General features: G+C 34.4%; 1 protein-coding gene across 11 annotated transcripts in view; it reads right to left on the bottom strand.

Annotated features, from left to right (window-relative positions):
• Positions 1-17,944, bottom strand: part of DZIP3 (DAZ interacting zinc finger protein 3) — a 96,572-nt gene that overhangs the window by 21,799 nt on the left and 56,829 nt on the right. For 10 of the 11 annotated variants that reach the window (XM_078065778.1, XM_078065767.1, XM_078065773.1 and 7 more), the window contains 6 exons: positions 17,093-17,262; positions 16,274-16,318; positions 12,131-12,156; positions 9,592-9,757; positions 8,054-8,149; positions 7,768-7,895 (listed from right to left, as the gene is read on the bottom strand). In XM_078065778.1, the coding sequence (XP_077921904.1) occupies positions 7,768-7,895; positions 8,054-8,149; positions 9,592-9,757; positions 12,131-12,156; positions 16,274-16,318; positions 17,093-17,262 (631 nt within the window). The remainder of the gene's footprint in view (positions 1-7,767; positions 7,896-8,053; positions 8,150-9,591; positions 9,758-12,130; positions 12,157-16,273; positions 16,319-17,092; positions 17,263-17,944) is intronic. The other variant, XM_078065795.1, reaches the window with a different exon arrangement.

The following is a 17,944-nucleotide window of genomic DNA, read 5'->3' as shown; positions in this document are numbered from 1 at the left end:
TACCCACTCACCTTTACTCCAAGCTTCTTAGAAGCTATAGAGACAATCAATGTTCTTTTTTTTTTTAGATTTAAAAGATTTTTTTTTTTAATTTTGTTATGTTAGGTTCACCATACATCATTAGTTTTTGATGTAGTAATCCACGATTCATTGTTTTCGTATAACACCCAGTGCTCCATGCAGTACGTGCCCTCCTTAATACCCATCACCGGGCTAACCCATCCCCTCACCCCCCTCCCTTTTAAAACCCTCAGTTTGTTTCTCAGAGTCCATAGTTTCTCATGGTTTGTCTCTCCCTCCGATTTCACCCCCTTCATTTTTCCCTTCCTTCTCCTAATGTCCTCCATGCTATTCCTTATGTTCCACAAGTAAGTGCAACCACATAATTGACTTTCTCTGCTTGACTTATTTCACTTAGCATAATCTCCTCCAGTCCCATCCATGTTGATGTAAAAGTTGGGTATTCATCCTTTTTGATGGCTGAGTAATATTCCACTGTAGATATGGACCACATCTTCTTTATCCATTCATCTATTGAAGGGCATTTCGGCTCTTTCCACAGTTTGGCTATTGCGGACATTGCTGCTATGAACATTGGGGTGCATATGGCCCTTCTTTTCACTACATCTGTGTCTTTGGGGTAAATACCCAGGAGTGCAATTGCTGAGTCACAGGGTGGCTCTATTTTTAATTTTTTGAGGCACTTCCACACTGTTTTCCAAAGTGGGTGTACCAACTTGCATTCCCACCAACAGTGTAAGAGGGTTCCCTTTTCTCCACAACCTTCCCAACATTTGTTGTTCCTTGCCTTGTCAATTTTTGCCATTCTAACTGGTGGAAGGTGGTATCTCAATGTGGTTTTAATTTGAATTTCCCTGATGGCTAATGATGATGAACGTTTTTTCATGTGTCTGTTAGCCATTTGTATGTCTTCTTTGAAGAAGTGTCTGTTCATCAATGTTCTATTGAACTGAAAATGGAATGAAAAGAAACCAGGTCTGTTTCTACACAAAAGAGATCATGTTCTCAAGTAAAGAAGAGGAAAGACGAGCTTTGTTACTATGGTACGCAGGAAGATGTAGAGAGATTTGAAAAGGAGGTAGTAAGACTTTTCAAGTTGACATCCTCCTTTCCTTTGAATGCTTCCATTACTTTAATATTTTACCTAGCTATAGTTAAGAGTGGGCAATAAAGAGCTGACAGAGGCGGTGGGGAATTCAGAAGGCCTGGATTCTTAAATAATAGAGGATAAGGTAGGCATAGTTCTTATCATCCAGCTTGGATAGGAAACAGCTATATATGTTCAGGCAGTCACAACTTCTTAGTCTTATTTTTCTCTTGAATAACATGAGGATAGGATTAGACATTCTTTTCTGAAAGATCTAAGTTCTCAAGCTTACTCTGGCTGGATATCAAGTTTAATTATATGAATTTTATTGACAGTAATTTACATTTATTAAGTGCTTATTGTAATTTGTTCAAAATATGTTGCTATTATATAAATCTTCTTTGTTAATTCTTCAATTATCATCAGCAAACATTTACCAAACATTTACTGTAGGAGTGACACTGAAATAGGCCAAAGAAAAAAAGATTTTTTTTTTTGCTTCCTAATAAACACCATAAAGTAAAAGAAATCAACATTTTACAATTTAAAAATATTTACATTTTTATCATATACTTTTGAGACATGTTCAAGTGAATTGAACAAAGGCTTAAAAGCTATATGAGAACACATACCATGCTCGCTCATGTTTCCTCTCAGCCTAAATGCTCTGTGTTTTTTCCAATCTCAACCTACATAGGCAAGGTTCAATATTGTCTTCAATGAAGTTCTTCCTTGCCACAACAATCATCAGTACTCTTTTTACCCTACAAAATCTCTATTAAGTATGGCGCCATTTGACAGTTATTTTTATGTACAGTTGGCCTTGAACAACATAGGGGTTAGGGACACTGATGCCTACCCCCAGCAAATGCAGATGAAAATCTTTATATAACTTTTGATTCCCCAAAAGCTTAACTACTAATAGCTTACTGTTGACCAGAAAGAAGCCTTACTGATAATATAGTCAAATAATATATGTTTTGTCTATTACATGTATTATATACTGTATTCTTACAACGAAGTGAAAGAAAATATTACTAAGATCATAAAAGAAAAATACATTTATGATACTATATTATATTTATCCAAAAAATCTGCATATAAGCAGACCCACATAGTTCAAACCCGTGTTGAAGGAGTAACTGTACTTAAAACAAAACAAAAAACACACACACAAAACATTAAACTTTTGAGATAATCATAGATTCATATGCAGGTGTAAGAAATAATACAGAGAGATCCCATGTACCCTTTGCTCATGTTCCCTCAATGTTAATGTCTTATAGAACTACAGTATATTAACCAGGATGTTGATAACGATAACAGTCAAGACACTGAACAGTTTTATCACAATACCTCATTTTGCTCCCATTCCCATTTCCTCCTCCTAACCTTGGATCACTAATCTGTTTTCCATTTTTATGATTTTGTCATGTTAAAATTTTTGAAATTTTGCCATCTCAAGAATGTTACAGGAATGAAATCATACGGTATATAAGCTTTGGGGATTCACTTTTTTCACTCAGCATAATTCTCTATCTGCAGGGTCTGCTGTGTTATCACTCTTTCATTTCATTTCATACCATCAGGTGGTATATGTATCTCCTTTTTGTTTGTTTTGGTAGAGGTCTGTCAATTTTATTGATATTTTCAAAGTAACAGCTCTTTGTTTCATGGATTTTCTTTATTGTTTTTCTGTTTGCAATTTCATTACTTCTAATCTTTATTAATTCCATCTGCTTGTTTTAGATTATTTTGCTTTTTTTCCTCTGGATTCTTGAGGAGGGAGCTTAGATTAGATTGAGACTTTTTCAACTCTTTTCAAATGTGTACAGTTAGTGCTATAAATCTTCAAAGAACTACTTCAGCTGTGTCCCACAAATTTTGATACATTGTATTTTAATGTTAATTCAGTTCAACATATTTTTATTTCCCTTCAGATCTCTTTTTTGACCCATGGATTAATTAGAAGTGCTGTGTAGTTTGGAGATTTTCCTGTTATCTTTCTGGTATTGATTTCTAGTTTGACTCCATTTTGATCTGAGTATATGCTTTGCATGCTTTCATTGCTTTTAAATTTGTTGTTTTTATGGGCCAGGATATGTTCTATCATGGTTTCCTATGGCCACTTGAAAGCATGTGTATTCTGCTGTTGTCTGTTGACATGTCCTATAAATATTGATTAAATTCTGTTGGTTGATGGGATTGTAGAAATTCTGTATCTTTGCTGATTTTCTATCTAGTAGTTTTATAAAATTACTGAGAATACAGTGCTGAAATTACCAACTATAACTGCAGGTTTTTCTATTTCTCCTTATAGTTCTATCAAGTTTTGCTTCATATATTTTGAGACTCTGTTGTTGGGTACATACACCTTTAGGTTGTTATGTCTTCTTGGTGGATTGATCCTGTCATCATTATGTAACGTCCCTCTTTGTCTCCAGTAGTTTTTTGCTCTGAAGTCCATTTTATCTGATATTAATACAACCATTCCTGCTTTTTTAATGTTTTTACATTGTATACATTTTACCATCCTTTTATTTTCAACCTATGTTGATGAAACTGAAGTTTCTTGTAAATAACATATTGTTGGCTTAGTTTTGTTTTGTTTTTGAAATCCGCTCTGCCAGTGTCTTTTAATTGATGTATTTAAATCACTTACATGTAAGGTAATTATTGATGTTAGGGCTTAAGTTTGCCATTATTTTTTTGTTTCCTGTTTTTCTTTTCTTACCGTCTTGTGGGTTATTTGACCATTTTTTAGGATTACATCTTGACTTATTTATAGTGCATTCGAATGTATCTCTTTCTCTCTCTTTAGCTTTCTTAGTGGTTGCACTTGGTATTACAATATGTATAGTCTACTGGTATTGATATTTTCCCTACTTTCACATAGGTCCCTTTACCCTCTACACTTTTAAAATTTAATTTTATTTCCTCTACACGTTAAACTCCACAGGAGATGGTATTATAATTTTTGATTCAAGCACCAAGTATGATTTAAGAAATTAATGAGAAATAGGATGGACTCTTATTATTTACCCCCCCCTTTACTCATTCTGATGTTCTTTCCTTTCTGAAGTTCCAAGCTTCTATTATCATTTCCTTTATGTTTACAGATCTTCCTTTTAGCCCTTTTTATTTTTAAAGATTTTATTTATTTATTTGATAGAGAGACAGACAGCAAGAGAGGGAACACAAGCAGGGGGAGTGGGAGAGGGAGAAGCAGGCTTCCCACTGAGCGGGGAGCCCGATGTGGGACTCGATCCCAGGACCCTGGGATCAGGGCCTGAGCCGAAGGCAGACACTTAACGACTGAGCCACCCAGGTGCTCCTCTTTTAGCCATTCTTTAATGGTAGCTTTGGTAGCAACAGATTCTTACACTTTTCCTGTCTGAGACTCGTCTTTATTTCCCTTCTTCCTAAAGGACACTTTTGCTGGATATAGGATTCAAGATTCTTGTTTTCTGTTGTTTTCTTTTAGGTTTTTTTCTTCCAGTACTTAAATAATGTGCCACTTCCTTCTGGCCTCCATGGTCTCAGATGAGAAATTCGATGTCATTTGAATTTGTGTTCCCACATGTGTTCTTTTTCTCTGGTTCTTTCAAGACTTTTTGTCTTTAGTTTTCTGTTTAGTTATGTGACTTGGAATGGACTTCTTTGGGTTTATACTATTTGGGATTCACTCAGCTTCTTGAATTTGTAAATTTATGTATTTCATCTCATTTCTTTAAATAACCACCCCCCCCATCTCTCTTCTCTCTTCCTGAAATTCTAGTAAGAACTTTTAACTCTTTTATTATTGTCCCACAGGTCACTGAGACTCTGTCTCCTTTTTTTTTTTTTAAATCTTTTCCCTAGTCTTATCTCCTCTCTGCTGTTCAGATTAGGTAATATCTTTTGATCTGTCTTCAAATTCACTGGTTCAATCCTCTGTCATATTTAATTTATTAGTGATTATATCCACCAAGATTTTCAGTTATTGTATTTTTCAGTTTTATAATTTCCATCCTTTATTATAACATTTTTTGCTAAGATTTCCTAGGTTCTCTTTTAAAGAGAATTCAATTTTGTTGCTGAAGCACTGTTATGATGGCTGCTTTAAAATCTTTGTCAGACAATTCTCAAATCTGAATCATCTTAAAGTTGTCCTTTGTTGACTGTCTTTCTCTTTCATGTTGTGATTGTCCTAGTTCTTTGTATACCTAGGTATTTTGGATATTATGAGACTCTGGATTTAATCTTTTTTTTTTTTTTTTTTTAGCAGGAAGACCCCCTGTGTAGTGTGAGGACTGAGTGAGTGTGTATTGAGTGTGTATGTTTAGCTTCCCATTCAGCCCTGCTAACAACATTCCACCAAAATCGGACACTGACACTCTGTCTCAATGCAGATGAGTGGTGTAGAAGTTCAGTTCCTCCCTGGTCCTACTGACATTTCCCAAGAAAGTGGGGCACCAACTCATTCTGCTTTTTGCCTCTGAGTAGAGTGTAAGATCAGCTTCCTGTTGGGCCCTACTGACACCAGGGAAGGAGAAAGCAGAGGGCTGACTCACATTGCTTTGTTGCTACAGGGTGGAGAGCAGGAGATCCATGTTGGGCCCCTCTGGCACCAGCTGGGGAGAGGGGAGAAAAGAGAGTGCCAACTAGCCCCAGGGGTGGCAACTCAGCTCCCCATGAGGAGAGTACAGGTGATACCTAGTATTGACCAGTCCCACCTCAGGTTACCCTAAGTCTCACTGATGCTGGGCAGAGGTAGAGGCTTAGCTTGCTGCTGGATCACATTGACACTATCCTGGCAGAGGAACCAGAACACTACCTGCTTTTGCCTGGTGGGGAATGGAAGACCAGCTGCATGCTCAGTACTGCTGATACTACCCCAGCAAGGAAATCTGGTTTCTGCTATCTGCCGTGTTGGAACACACTACTTGCTTCCAAGGGGTGGTATGGGACCATTGGAGCTTGACTAGAGTAGGTGGATACTGCCAAAAAGGCTTTCTGTTATTATATCTTCCTTTTCCTGATCCTTTGGATAGAGGAAACAAGCTTTTCTCAAAGCTTTTCCCTATCTACTGGCTGTTCCAGGTTGGTGATTTCTGCAGTACCCCATCTAGGATATATGGGAGGCAATAAGAAAAGTCACTGCCATATCATTCCTCAAGTACCAAGGTCTCGAGATAGTCTATTTTCTTCTACCTTTTAGAGTCTTCCTCTGCTTGTTTGTTGTGTTATATCCAGGGTGTTTTAGTTGTAAGTAGGAAGATTTGCAAGGAATACTACTACTATTTCTTGGCAGAACTAGAAGTCCCTCTGTTTTAAGTAATTTTAAACAAATTAATCTGTACTCTCCATTAGCTCACAATGTCTGACATGTCTTGGTATCTTGGTATGTGCCTTACATAATTCTTCTCACATAATGGGCCCCTAATAAATGTCTGGTGAATGCTCCTTGCATGAAGATATATGCATCCCCTAAAATGGTCTGTTTGTAGTCTCAAGCATACAAAGGGTGCCTAGGTCAGCTATAAGAGTTGAAGGATATCCTCAAATGGTAAAGGAGAAAGGCAGCAGCTCATCTGCATGGATGGCATTACTTTTCTGATCTCTGATATAACATACATATGGATTGGTCATTGCCTTCCAAGCTAAAAGACAAAGTTTTGAACCCCTAAGTGTGGATTCTTAAGTGACTGTATTCAGCTTAGATTTGCCAAAGCCATCTTAGGTCCTCACCTCCTTGAACTTGAAGCATCTAATTCCAGCAGGGCTAAGCCAAAGTGTTTTTAACTGAGATTATGTTGCCAGCACTATGGCATCCAGTTCTTCTCAAAAATTCCTTTAAGGTTAGATGATATCATATATGGGAGAAAATTTAGGACCTAAATCTTTGCCAAATATTTCTCTAATTTCATAATTGATATTGTGGACTCCTTACTCTAAGATATTACCTAGAACCTGTCTATTCACCCTATTAGCAGTCTAAGAACTAATGGATTTCAAATTAGACTTCATGGACAACTGGCATCCTGTAGCATTACTATGTATTAAAATAATGTATTACAAATCATATTATTTCAACTGATTTGGAGACAGTTATTAGTACAAAAATAATAAAACAAGACACTCATTTTCCTCTATTAAGTCAGAATTTTTAGTCTTAGGTATTTAATACTTAAGATTGTTAAGGCAATGTTGGGAGGGAAGAGTCTTCAGGAATTTGATTCATTTTTAATCTCTTAGTCTTGGAACACAGAAACTCTGAGAGACCAATACAAAAAAGCATTCAAGTGATTTCATGGGTGTCTCTGAGGAATGAATTCATTATATGCCATAAAGAAACAGCAAATCATTGGTCATATTTTTATAAATTAGAGTCATGACCTGAAAGTTAATTCTATTTCTCATGTAATTCTATTATAATCACACTTGTTCAGCCAATACATATAAGGCTTGATATATAGAGTGAGCACTTGCTTATTTCTCAATCCAGCTGGCAAGGCAAAAATATAGTTGGTTTTTAAGCAAGTGCAGGCCTGTAAGTCGGCAGTTCCTAATGTGTAGTCACAATGCCACCTAGTGGCTACACAGGGATTATCGTTTAAAGATCGTGTTCATAAAGGAGCAAATCCAGAATTTCCTGTTACCAACAGATTTGCACTTACTTGGAAACCTTATTGATTCCAAAAGCCACTTGTTGGTTCAGAGATGCAATGATTTTGTCTTTCTTCTTAATCTGCATTTGGTTTTCTTGCCACCGAAAAGTCACTGTTTTCAACTGTCTTTTGAAATCCTGATCAATGAAAAATATTATTTCATAGTAAATTCTGTTCAAGTCACCATATATTAAAAGAAAAAAAAATGGGTTCTTCAAAAAAAAAGAAACTACCATTAAATTGAACATTTCAACTACTTCTTACTGGCTTCAGATAGAATGGCAAAAGTACTTACTTCACATTGATAGTGCAATTTATAAAGCTGCCGCTGCCGAGCAAGCTTTTCCTTCTCAGTTTCTCCATATTCTGCAGTTACTTTACTGGTTGAGCCCTAATGAGCAAATGGAATATGCATGCCTTATTTTCCTCTAAAAAAACACTAATTCTTTAGTTAAAGGGGATTTAAAGTTGCCATCTAACTCCTACTCATGCTTTATGTCTCAATGCAAACATCACTTCTCCGATTAGTGCAGATAAACCCACCTCTCCCCAATTACAGCAATCACTGAACAATCCCACAGTTACTTGTCTACAGCGACTACTACTGGATAACATTATGTGCATGCTTACCATATTTTTAAGCTTTTTTTGGTAATGCCTTTATTGTCGTAAAAACCATATGAGGTAGGCACTTATTATTCCCATTTTAGAGATGATAAAACTGAGTTAAGTAACTTACCAAGGTTACACAGAAAGTGGAGAAGCCAGAATTCTAACTCAGGCAGCCTGAAGTGCCCAAACACTTAATTATTACTCAGTACCACCTTAGCTTAATATTCAACTTCTCCACTGGATTGTAAACACTATGATCACAGGGACCATGTCTTAGCATAGCTCTTGACAAAAAGCATGTGCTAAATGTTTTTTGAATAAATGAGGGCATAAACATTTTCCAAAATGTGTGTCATATTTTTATTGTATTTTGGAGTTCTCATAACTATTGAATGAAAACCAAAGGCCCCATATTTAAACTTTAGTCTGAAATCCAAAGCTGAGACTATGTCATTTCAGTTAAAATATAAGTATTCTATTATTATAATTGGAAAGGGAAAAGGAGATATGACAATTATCAGCCAGAGAATCATTTTTACTAAATGTACCCTTAGACAATCAATATTCCTACATACTATGGAATAGGTTATCATTAAATTACCTTTTCATGAAATTATCATTAAATTACCTTAGTATAGAATTCTCATTTAAATCAAGTGATTTAAAAAAAAAAAAAAGTCATATGCTTTGTCTGATTTAGTGTTCTACTGAGCACTTAAATCACTTTCACATATAGGTACATCATGCCCAAAGTGACCACTACTAGGAAAGGAACCAAAGGAAAACAAAACAAAACACTGTTGTACATTAATATTTTTGTAGACATGTCATGTCTACAACCAGTTTAATTTTTTAAAAATGAAAGTACCTTTGTTTTATAAAACTCTTTTTCTCAAAATTAAATCAATGGGATTAAGCCAAGTTTTTTTTCCCTTGTGGTATTTGAAAATCTTTCACAAGGAACACATTTGTGATCAACACTGCCTAATAATTAAAGCCAGGAAATAGTCTGAGGGCTAAAGAGAAAAATTTCAGCTCCTAAGGTTCTTTTTCCCCTCTACCAATCCTGTCCCTCCCTCTTCCTGTTTTTATTTGCTCCTCACAAATACAGCCCAGACCACTAGGCTAACATGCTGTTCAAAGAGTCATGGCAAAAACAAAGGTTAACAACTGTTTCTGGAAGAACGAAGGCAGGGCTGTACCCTTTCCGATCAGGCTTACCTGCTCTATCATGTCCAGAATATGCAATTCATCCAGGCTATAGAACTTGTCTTCAGTTGCAGAATCCTCTTGAATATCACTTGCATCATCTTTCATAAATCCACTGACTGGGTGTTGATTTGCTTGCTCTTTCTTCAACTGCTCTTCCTTTCCTATCATAGTTGGGCTACAGTGGTGACATAATCAGTGTAATTTTTTATAATGGTTGAGTGTTTTTCATCTAAGCCATTGCTTCCCAAGTTAATACTGTACTGGTCTCATGAAATGTTCAGCATCAGAAGGGTTCATGGCCAAAGAAAGTTTAAACAGTGCTCATATTATGTATTTCTCTTGACAATTCATAATGAATTTATTTAGCATATATGAAATAGCACTCATTCGAGGTACTATTCTGTTCATCCTAATGTTTTCAAGAATTATGAGACCATGGAGTTTATTTTTCAAATTATAATAATTAGCACCAGTTACTTTTAGGGAAATAATACTTTGGGAAATATTGATAAACATCACATCTGCTATATTATTTTATCATCTCAGCATTCTTGACAAGTAGGGTGGTTTAATCAATTTCATTGCTTAGGTCCAGTGTACATTTAGATAGAGGGCTGCAAACAGCAACATAAAGTAGATTTAAAAATGGAGGTTTCTTTGGTAATAGGACTTAAAAAAAAGAAACTGCAGTGATAACATGGATTTTAGTAACTAGAAAACTACTAAAAAAAGAATGAAAATACTGTAAGTGCAATGACAATTAAATCATTTCTATACCTATGTCTAAAAATGTAAATGCATGCTACTATCCTTTCAAATTGGCCTACTACTTATAAATTTCCTTCTTAATCTCATTAAATGGTAACAATAAATAGTACTTTTACTTGTAACATGACATAAATGACTTGATTAGTGAATAGAAAGAAAATACATAACTCTAGGATGCATTATTACTTCTTTTAGGCACTGAGACCTAGAAAACAATGGCATCTAATGCTTGCAGAGTAACTTGTAAAACACTATAAAATAGTCATTAGGTATCACTAAGGTATTCTAGAATGACTCAAACATTTTGGAAAGTTCAATGAAATCAATTGCTTGTGTAGACCACTGGTTCCCAAACCCAATTAATTTTTCAAATTATCTGGAGTTTTTTTTAAATTATTATTTTTGCAGGTACCACGACAACTCTAAGTATATAGAAGAATTTGTATTTTTGAAAAGCTCCAGAAGATTATTCCTAAATTTTTAAAGTTTAATAATAGCATTGTGATAATATAGGAAAATGCTCCTATCAAGTAAGAGATGCAAACTGAAGCATGTAGAGGTAAAATTACATGAAATTTAGGATTGAAAACACTTCAACAAGGAAGAAAATGTTAAGGGAAGAATGAAGCAAACATGGAAAAACACTGTAATTATTGAATCGGGATGCCAGTTACATATATTAATGTAGATGCGTATTATTCTCTTTACTTTTATGCATATTTGAAAATTCTCATATGAAAACAAAGGTCCCTGGGTAATCTGATGATCATCCAGGTTTGGGTCTACACTGTAGGTAAAATAAGCAAAATGATTGATAGCACTGTTTCACTCTTCAGTAAATTATTTTTATGGCACCTAGACCTGGCTTGAAAAAAGCCAAAATCAAAAAACTATTGCTCTAGTATTGTTTTGCTCAACTTGCTGACTTGACAGAGAACATGAAAACCCATCTTGGATGATGAACCATTTACTTACCAAGTAGATCACGCCATTATCAGTGAGAAAATATCAACTACAAGTGATGACTTTAAAGTTAAAATATGTTCTTGCTACCATTTTAAAGATATCTTAATAATTTATGTCCTCACAGTGAGTTCTCTAAAGTTACCGATTTTCAATTAACAAACTTTTTGGTGGGTATATCTTAATAATTTATGTCCTCACAGTGAGTTCCCTAAAGTTACCGATTTTCAATTAACAAACTTTTTGGTGGGTATAATGAATCTCTTCATTGTCTCCCCTACTTCCATCCTCTACTACATTGTCATCAATCACATAGTTGTACAAATAACAGTGATCTTCAGACATTAAAAGGTTGCCAGTAAAGGTTCAAAATTCATAGTTAACAATTGGGATTAAAAACAACAACAAGCTGTGGGTTAAACAAACCAAATCAAAATAAACTCTGCCGTAAAAGAGGTCATTAGGACAAACAATGATCTGTTCTTTAAGGTTAAATCTTACCTAAATTAGATTTGGCTAACCACAACCTAGACTATATTTTAAAAGATTTTACGCTGGATCCAAATTAGTCTTTGAATAAAAAAGCAGTTAGTACTATGTGACTCTTGAGTAGCCTTATATAAAAACAGTGAGAGATTCTTTCTCCCAAAGTAAATGATAATTTACTTTTTATCACTCTGTTAAAAAGTGACAAGTTACTAAGACAAGGGATTGTACCTTCTTCTTTTAGAACACTTTTCAAGGCAAGGCTGTGTCATACCGGCAAAGCACACTTTGAAAATAGTAAGAAAAACTGAAAAATTAAACCAATACTTACACTTGTTCTTCTTTTGATTCCTTATTCTGAAAAACAGCATCAAGAATTAGTAATCTATATCAACTTGTCTGTACAGCATAGTAATATCAACTTGTCCGTACGGCATAGATTTAGATCAGTGTTTCTCAAACTTTTTTGACCACAATCAAAATAAGAAATATATTTTACGTCATGATGTAAATGCACTTATATATAGATCTTTGTACTAAGTATAAAACTGAAATTTAAGTTCCACTAAATAAACTTTACCCATAGTATGTGTTAAATGGACTGCATGTTTGTGCCTCTCCCAAATTCATATGCTGAAACCCTAATTCCCCAATGTGATGGTAATTGGAGGTAGGGCCACTGGAAAGTAATTAGGTTTAGATGATGCTCTGCAGTCCTCATGATGGAATTAGCGCCCTTATAAGAGACCCCAGAGCTAGATCTCTTGCTCTCGTGTGTGCTCTCTTTCTCTCCACCATGTAATGATACAGCAAAATGCCATCTGCAAACTAAGAGGGCCCTCACCAGACACCAAATCTGCTGGCACCTTGATCTTGGACTTCCCAGCCTCTAAAACTGTGAAAAATAAATAAATGTTTGTTGCTTAAACCACCCAGTCCATGGTAGTTTGTTATAGCTGCCTGAACTAAGACACTATGTGATGAATTCTGAAGCTTTTTTTTATTCCTATTAATTCTATTTATTTTATAAAATGGTAGTTGTGACCCACTAAATTGATTTTGTAATCTACCATTGAGTCATGAGACAACTTAAAAATTATTGATTCAGATATTGGAAATAAGTACTGGGGCTGAGTTTGCACCTACTGATAATCTTGGGACAGAGTATGTGTAATTCTCCTTTATGGAATACTACTAACTACAAGAGTTCTTGAAAATCTACACATAAGGTAAAAGCAAACTGATATATTAAGAAATCTTATAGAAAAAGTGTCAGGGAGATCACAATTAGAAGGAAAGGTTAAAAAACCCTAAATTTTAAGTTCATTAAAGTAAAACTATAAAGGCAACATACTACATACAGGTAGTATCAATGACAACACATACTAATTAAGAGTATTAATTACTTTTATACATTACCCTTCTATTAAGAGTATTAATTACTTTTATATAAATTAGAGTATTAACTTCTACTACCACCTCTTATTTACAAGAAACTTCAGGGTCTTCTTCCCCAGATTCCATGATGTACTTACAAATTTGTTTTGTTTATTTCTATATACTAAATGGATTTTTGCATTTCAGTGTCTGATGAATGTCCAGTGCCAATCTGATTTTATGATTTAGAATTATCAACTCCTACCTTGGTTCCAGTTTACCTGAATAACTGATTGGAAAGACATCTGGTTGTTAATAATGAATACCTAGTATAGGTGAATAGTTTCTGAAACTTTTAGCTCTTCTTATAACAACTTCTTGTCAACACACGCATCAGCCTGTTCTACATGCATCTCAGCAACTTCCCCTCTGTAGAGAGCACACCCAATTTGAAGGGCTAGATTTATTTCCTGCCATGTTTCTTTTTTTCCCAAAGGCTTCATCACAAAGCCTTCTATTCTTCTGCCATCTGCTTTATCTCCCTTTTCTATTCTTAACCCTTAATTCCCCTGGGTGGGAAGTGGGAGTAGGAAGGAGGATCTAATTAACTCCCAAAAGAGTTATTTATAATTTGGACATATTAGAAGCTGAATACAAAATCCTAAATGAAGAAAGAGTAACTACAAAGTCTCTTTATCTACTAGTTACAAGTTATCACTACTGTTCCCTCTATTTGCTATACAAATTTTACTTTTTCATCATATTCTTCCAGAGTCCCTGATAGATCTTTGTAGGACTTCAACTAATGTTAGGTAGAGATATTGCAGAACAAACCATTAACAGAGGACACAACTTCATTCATAGGGACTTTGTTCTTACTCTGTACAACACAAGCTAATTTCTGTATGCTAGAATTTTTCATGAGGAAACTCCTGATTAGAGAATGTGATTGACTTAGCTTTTTAAAACTGGTTGCTTATATTATAACCAGACAATTCTTTGTACCTACAATAACAAAGTATAATAGGATTACTGTATGTGAAATAGTCATATGCAAAAATTTCAGCATTTTTAGGTCCTATACTTTAAAATTCAGATAAAAAAGATGTAAGATCTCTCTTCTAATGTCCAAATCTTATCTTGATAAAATTATCTTCAAAGTATCTCAACTTCTTCTAATAAAATAAATTGGAAAAAAAACTTAGGTTGTAAAAAATAACAAAAAACTTTCTGACATTTAATAAGACATTTTTTTTTTTTTTTTTAATTTTTTAAGATTTTATTTATTTGCGAGAGAGAGAGAATGAGAGACAGAGAGCATGAGAGGGAGGAGGGTCAGAGGGAGAAGCAGACTCCCTGCTGAGCAGGGAGCCCGATGTGGGACTCGATCCCGGGACTCCAGGATCATGACCTGAGCCGAAGGCAGTCGCCCAACCAACTGAGCCACCCAGGCACCCTACCTAATAAGACATTTTCAATATTACTAGCATGTGAAGTTTTGAGCTGTGTTTACATTTATTTCCAATTGTGTTAATTCCCTGTTTAATTTCAATTTGACATAAAAGTGGGACTTTCCACTGAACTAAAATTGAGAATCTGAGTAACCATATTTTAACTTTTTGGAAGAAAACGTATATACCTTTTTGGAAGAGATAAACTATATCCCTTTGGTCTGGCAACTGTGTATTTCCTTGGCCAGCTTTATGTAGTATTAGACCTGGGATTTACTAATGTTTGGCAAAAATTTAAAAATGTCAGCTAAAATAATGGACCAGGTTGTGTTTTGTCATACAAGAATTGCCTAAAAGTAAGTCTTCTTATTTATCTTTTAAAAACATAATTTTCAAAATAACTTTTAAATGAAATGGTAAGTTATAATAAATGATGGTTATGATAAATATGAAAATGATATTGATATTTTATTGATCAGAGCATAAATAACCTTTATTTTACCCTTCACCTAAGTGTTCTGTAACTTTCCCTTCATTGTGTTAAATTTCATTTATGATTAAAATTTGTGTATACTTCCAAAAGACTAGATAACATGGGCTTACCTGATTATAGTTGGGCAAATACTCTGAGTTTATAATATAATCTACAGAGTACATCTAGATTTTAAGTGTATGTTTCAGGCCAGAAAATAAAACTTTTTTTTTTCCCCACCATAAAGTTTGCAAAGCATAATGCTTAGCTCTATGCTTGATAAAAACAAAAAACAAAAAAAACAAAACTCTTGAGTCCAAATCCATAGGAATCTACAAACATCAAGAGTGAACCAAAATGTAAATGAACTTTGGGTGATTATGATATGTCAATGTAGGTTAACCAATTGTAACAAATGTACCACTCTGCTGGGGGATGCTGATAATGGAGGAAGCAATTCATGTGTGGGGGCCAGAGATATATGGAAAATCTCTGTACCTTCCCTCCAATTTTGCTCTGAACAACAACAACAAAATTGCTCCAGAAATAGTCATAGTTAAATAAAAAATTAAGTCAAAAACAAAACAAGACTCAACTTTCCTTTGTAATTTTCCAAGCAATTAAGAGACTTTTTGCTAAAACTGTTATAGATAGTAACAAGAAGTTGTTTATTTTGTAACTGGCAAAACAAAAGGAATGAATGAAGCTTCTTGAATTTGTACCATTTTTGTACATTACTGCATTGGTGAGAGCCTTGGACACAAAGAAGAAAATCAAGATTTCTTAAGGTTTTGAAAAATGCTTCTGAATATATCACTAGAAATATGATGAGAAGCTGTTTTTCAAACACTGAGTAGGCATTTTTTAAATGAGAGTGGTATGCAGAAATTAATGAAATTTCCAAATACTTCAAAGTTTCTCATTTGTATATTTAAATGTATAATTGTGATTTAGGGAAGTGAAGTAGGACACACTGCGAGTTTAAATCATTCAGGATCTAATATATATAGACTTCTCTACAGCCACATATTCAATAAAACTATTGACATTTATAAGTCATTTATGTTATATGTCTACTTGAATTAATTTTAAGTTCTAACAGTGAATCCATGTATTAAATCAAAGTGTTCATAATTAGACATCCCTCTATTATAATGCTAATGCAGTCACTTACCTTTTTATTCTTAGTCTTTTTCTTTTTCTTTGGTTTACTCTTAACCTGACAAGAAATAAATCAATTAATATGCAATTCAAACTGCACAATAAGTTATTTTGCAAAATATATTTCCTCTAACCATGGAAATCTTTTATCTTCTAATATTATACATCACATTTTCTTCCTAGATTCTATAGAAAATTATTTTCATTTTCACTTTGATTTTAATCTCAGTCTTCTGCTCTTGAAAAAATCATTGATCTATAAAGGAATAACATATCAATGAATAGGCTATAGAAAAAAACCTCACAGATCCTCATTTGCATATGTACATGCATGAGCAACAAAGGAGGAAGGGACTTTAAAAAAATCAACATATTCAAGTCCATAAGAGGAAAAATTAAGTCTGGGAATAACTTAGTGACCATATAATAACTGTTAAAGAAATACAGAGATTCCATCCTGCATGATTTTAATTCTACTCCTGTGCAAATGGCATTGAAATATCCCTGTTTTCTTCTTTCTCTCTTCTGTTCCCCATTATGCTTTCTTCTACTTTCTATTAACTTCCCATCACTCAGGATAAAGAAACATGTTCAGAAATCTAGCACAGTGCCTGGCACATAACCAGTGTTCAGTAAATGCTGGCAAAATAAACGGTTAAGGCAGGAAAGATTTTGGAAGAAGTACTAGGGAAAGAACCATTCCAATTCAAGTTCTGTGTAAACACTATGATAAACATAAACTAAGATCATCTGAGATGCTGTAAGGACAGCACACGCAACAAACTAAAGGCCCTGATTAAGTTCTAATTTGAATATTAATGAGAGCTTATACTTCCTGGAGATCTTTAATAGATTCTGTTGAAGATTCACTGGGTATCGACGCTCCATCTTTATTCATTTCTGCTAACTGTATTTCAGGGTTTGATTTCACATTTATATTGTATTCCATGAGGGGTGGACTTAGTTCTTCTTCCTCATTCTGTAACTCTTCTATTTCAATACCTAAATGTTAAAAACAAAACACTCAAAATCGGGATGCATACAGTTTTAGCCTCAACACTATTATAAACAAATCCCTCCTCCCCGGCCCCCCCACCATAAAACACCATCCCAGGAACAGAAATAGAAGACATCTTACTCTGTTCCATCACTAGATGAAAATGAAATGCCCATTTATCAATGACCAAATAGGTACAGATACTAGCCTAGAACCAATCAGTACAAACCCAAATGTTGATACTTTGTTATCTTAAGTAGACTCTAAATACCAGTAAATACTGTTATCTTAAGTGACTCTAACTATTAGATATTCAGAACTTAAGTCGACTCTAAATACTAAGTTTTTGAGGATCCTGACATTGACCCTATTTTAGGATAATGAACATTTTTTATTTCTAACTTAAACATTTTTATTGTTTAAGTATAATTTTACTCCAAACAAAACCCATGGTGTTGTTTTCTTATGTATAATTTTACTTGCACAATATGAATTGCATTAAAAAAAATCCACAAGAGCACAAAAATGGAAATTAAAAAAATCAGCAATTCACCACCTGGCAAAAAGAGTATATAGTTTAACAATGCACAGTTAACCAGATCAAAGCTACATAAGCTAAAGAGTAGCATATACGAGCAGGTAAAGCAAGCAGGCAGACATTTCTGCCTGTTGGAAGTATCCAATGTG

Source organism: Halichoerus grypus, chromosome 1 (genome assembly GCF_964656455.1).
Source record: "Halichoerus grypus chromosome 1, mHalGry1.hap1.1, whole genome shotgun sequence".
Classification (NCBI taxonomy): Eukaryota; Metazoa; Chordata; class Mammalia; order Carnivora; family Phocidae; genus Halichoerus; species Halichoerus grypus.
The sequence above is the reverse complement of the archived record's forward strand: the minus strand, read 5'-3'. Positions and strand labels throughout refer to the sequence as shown.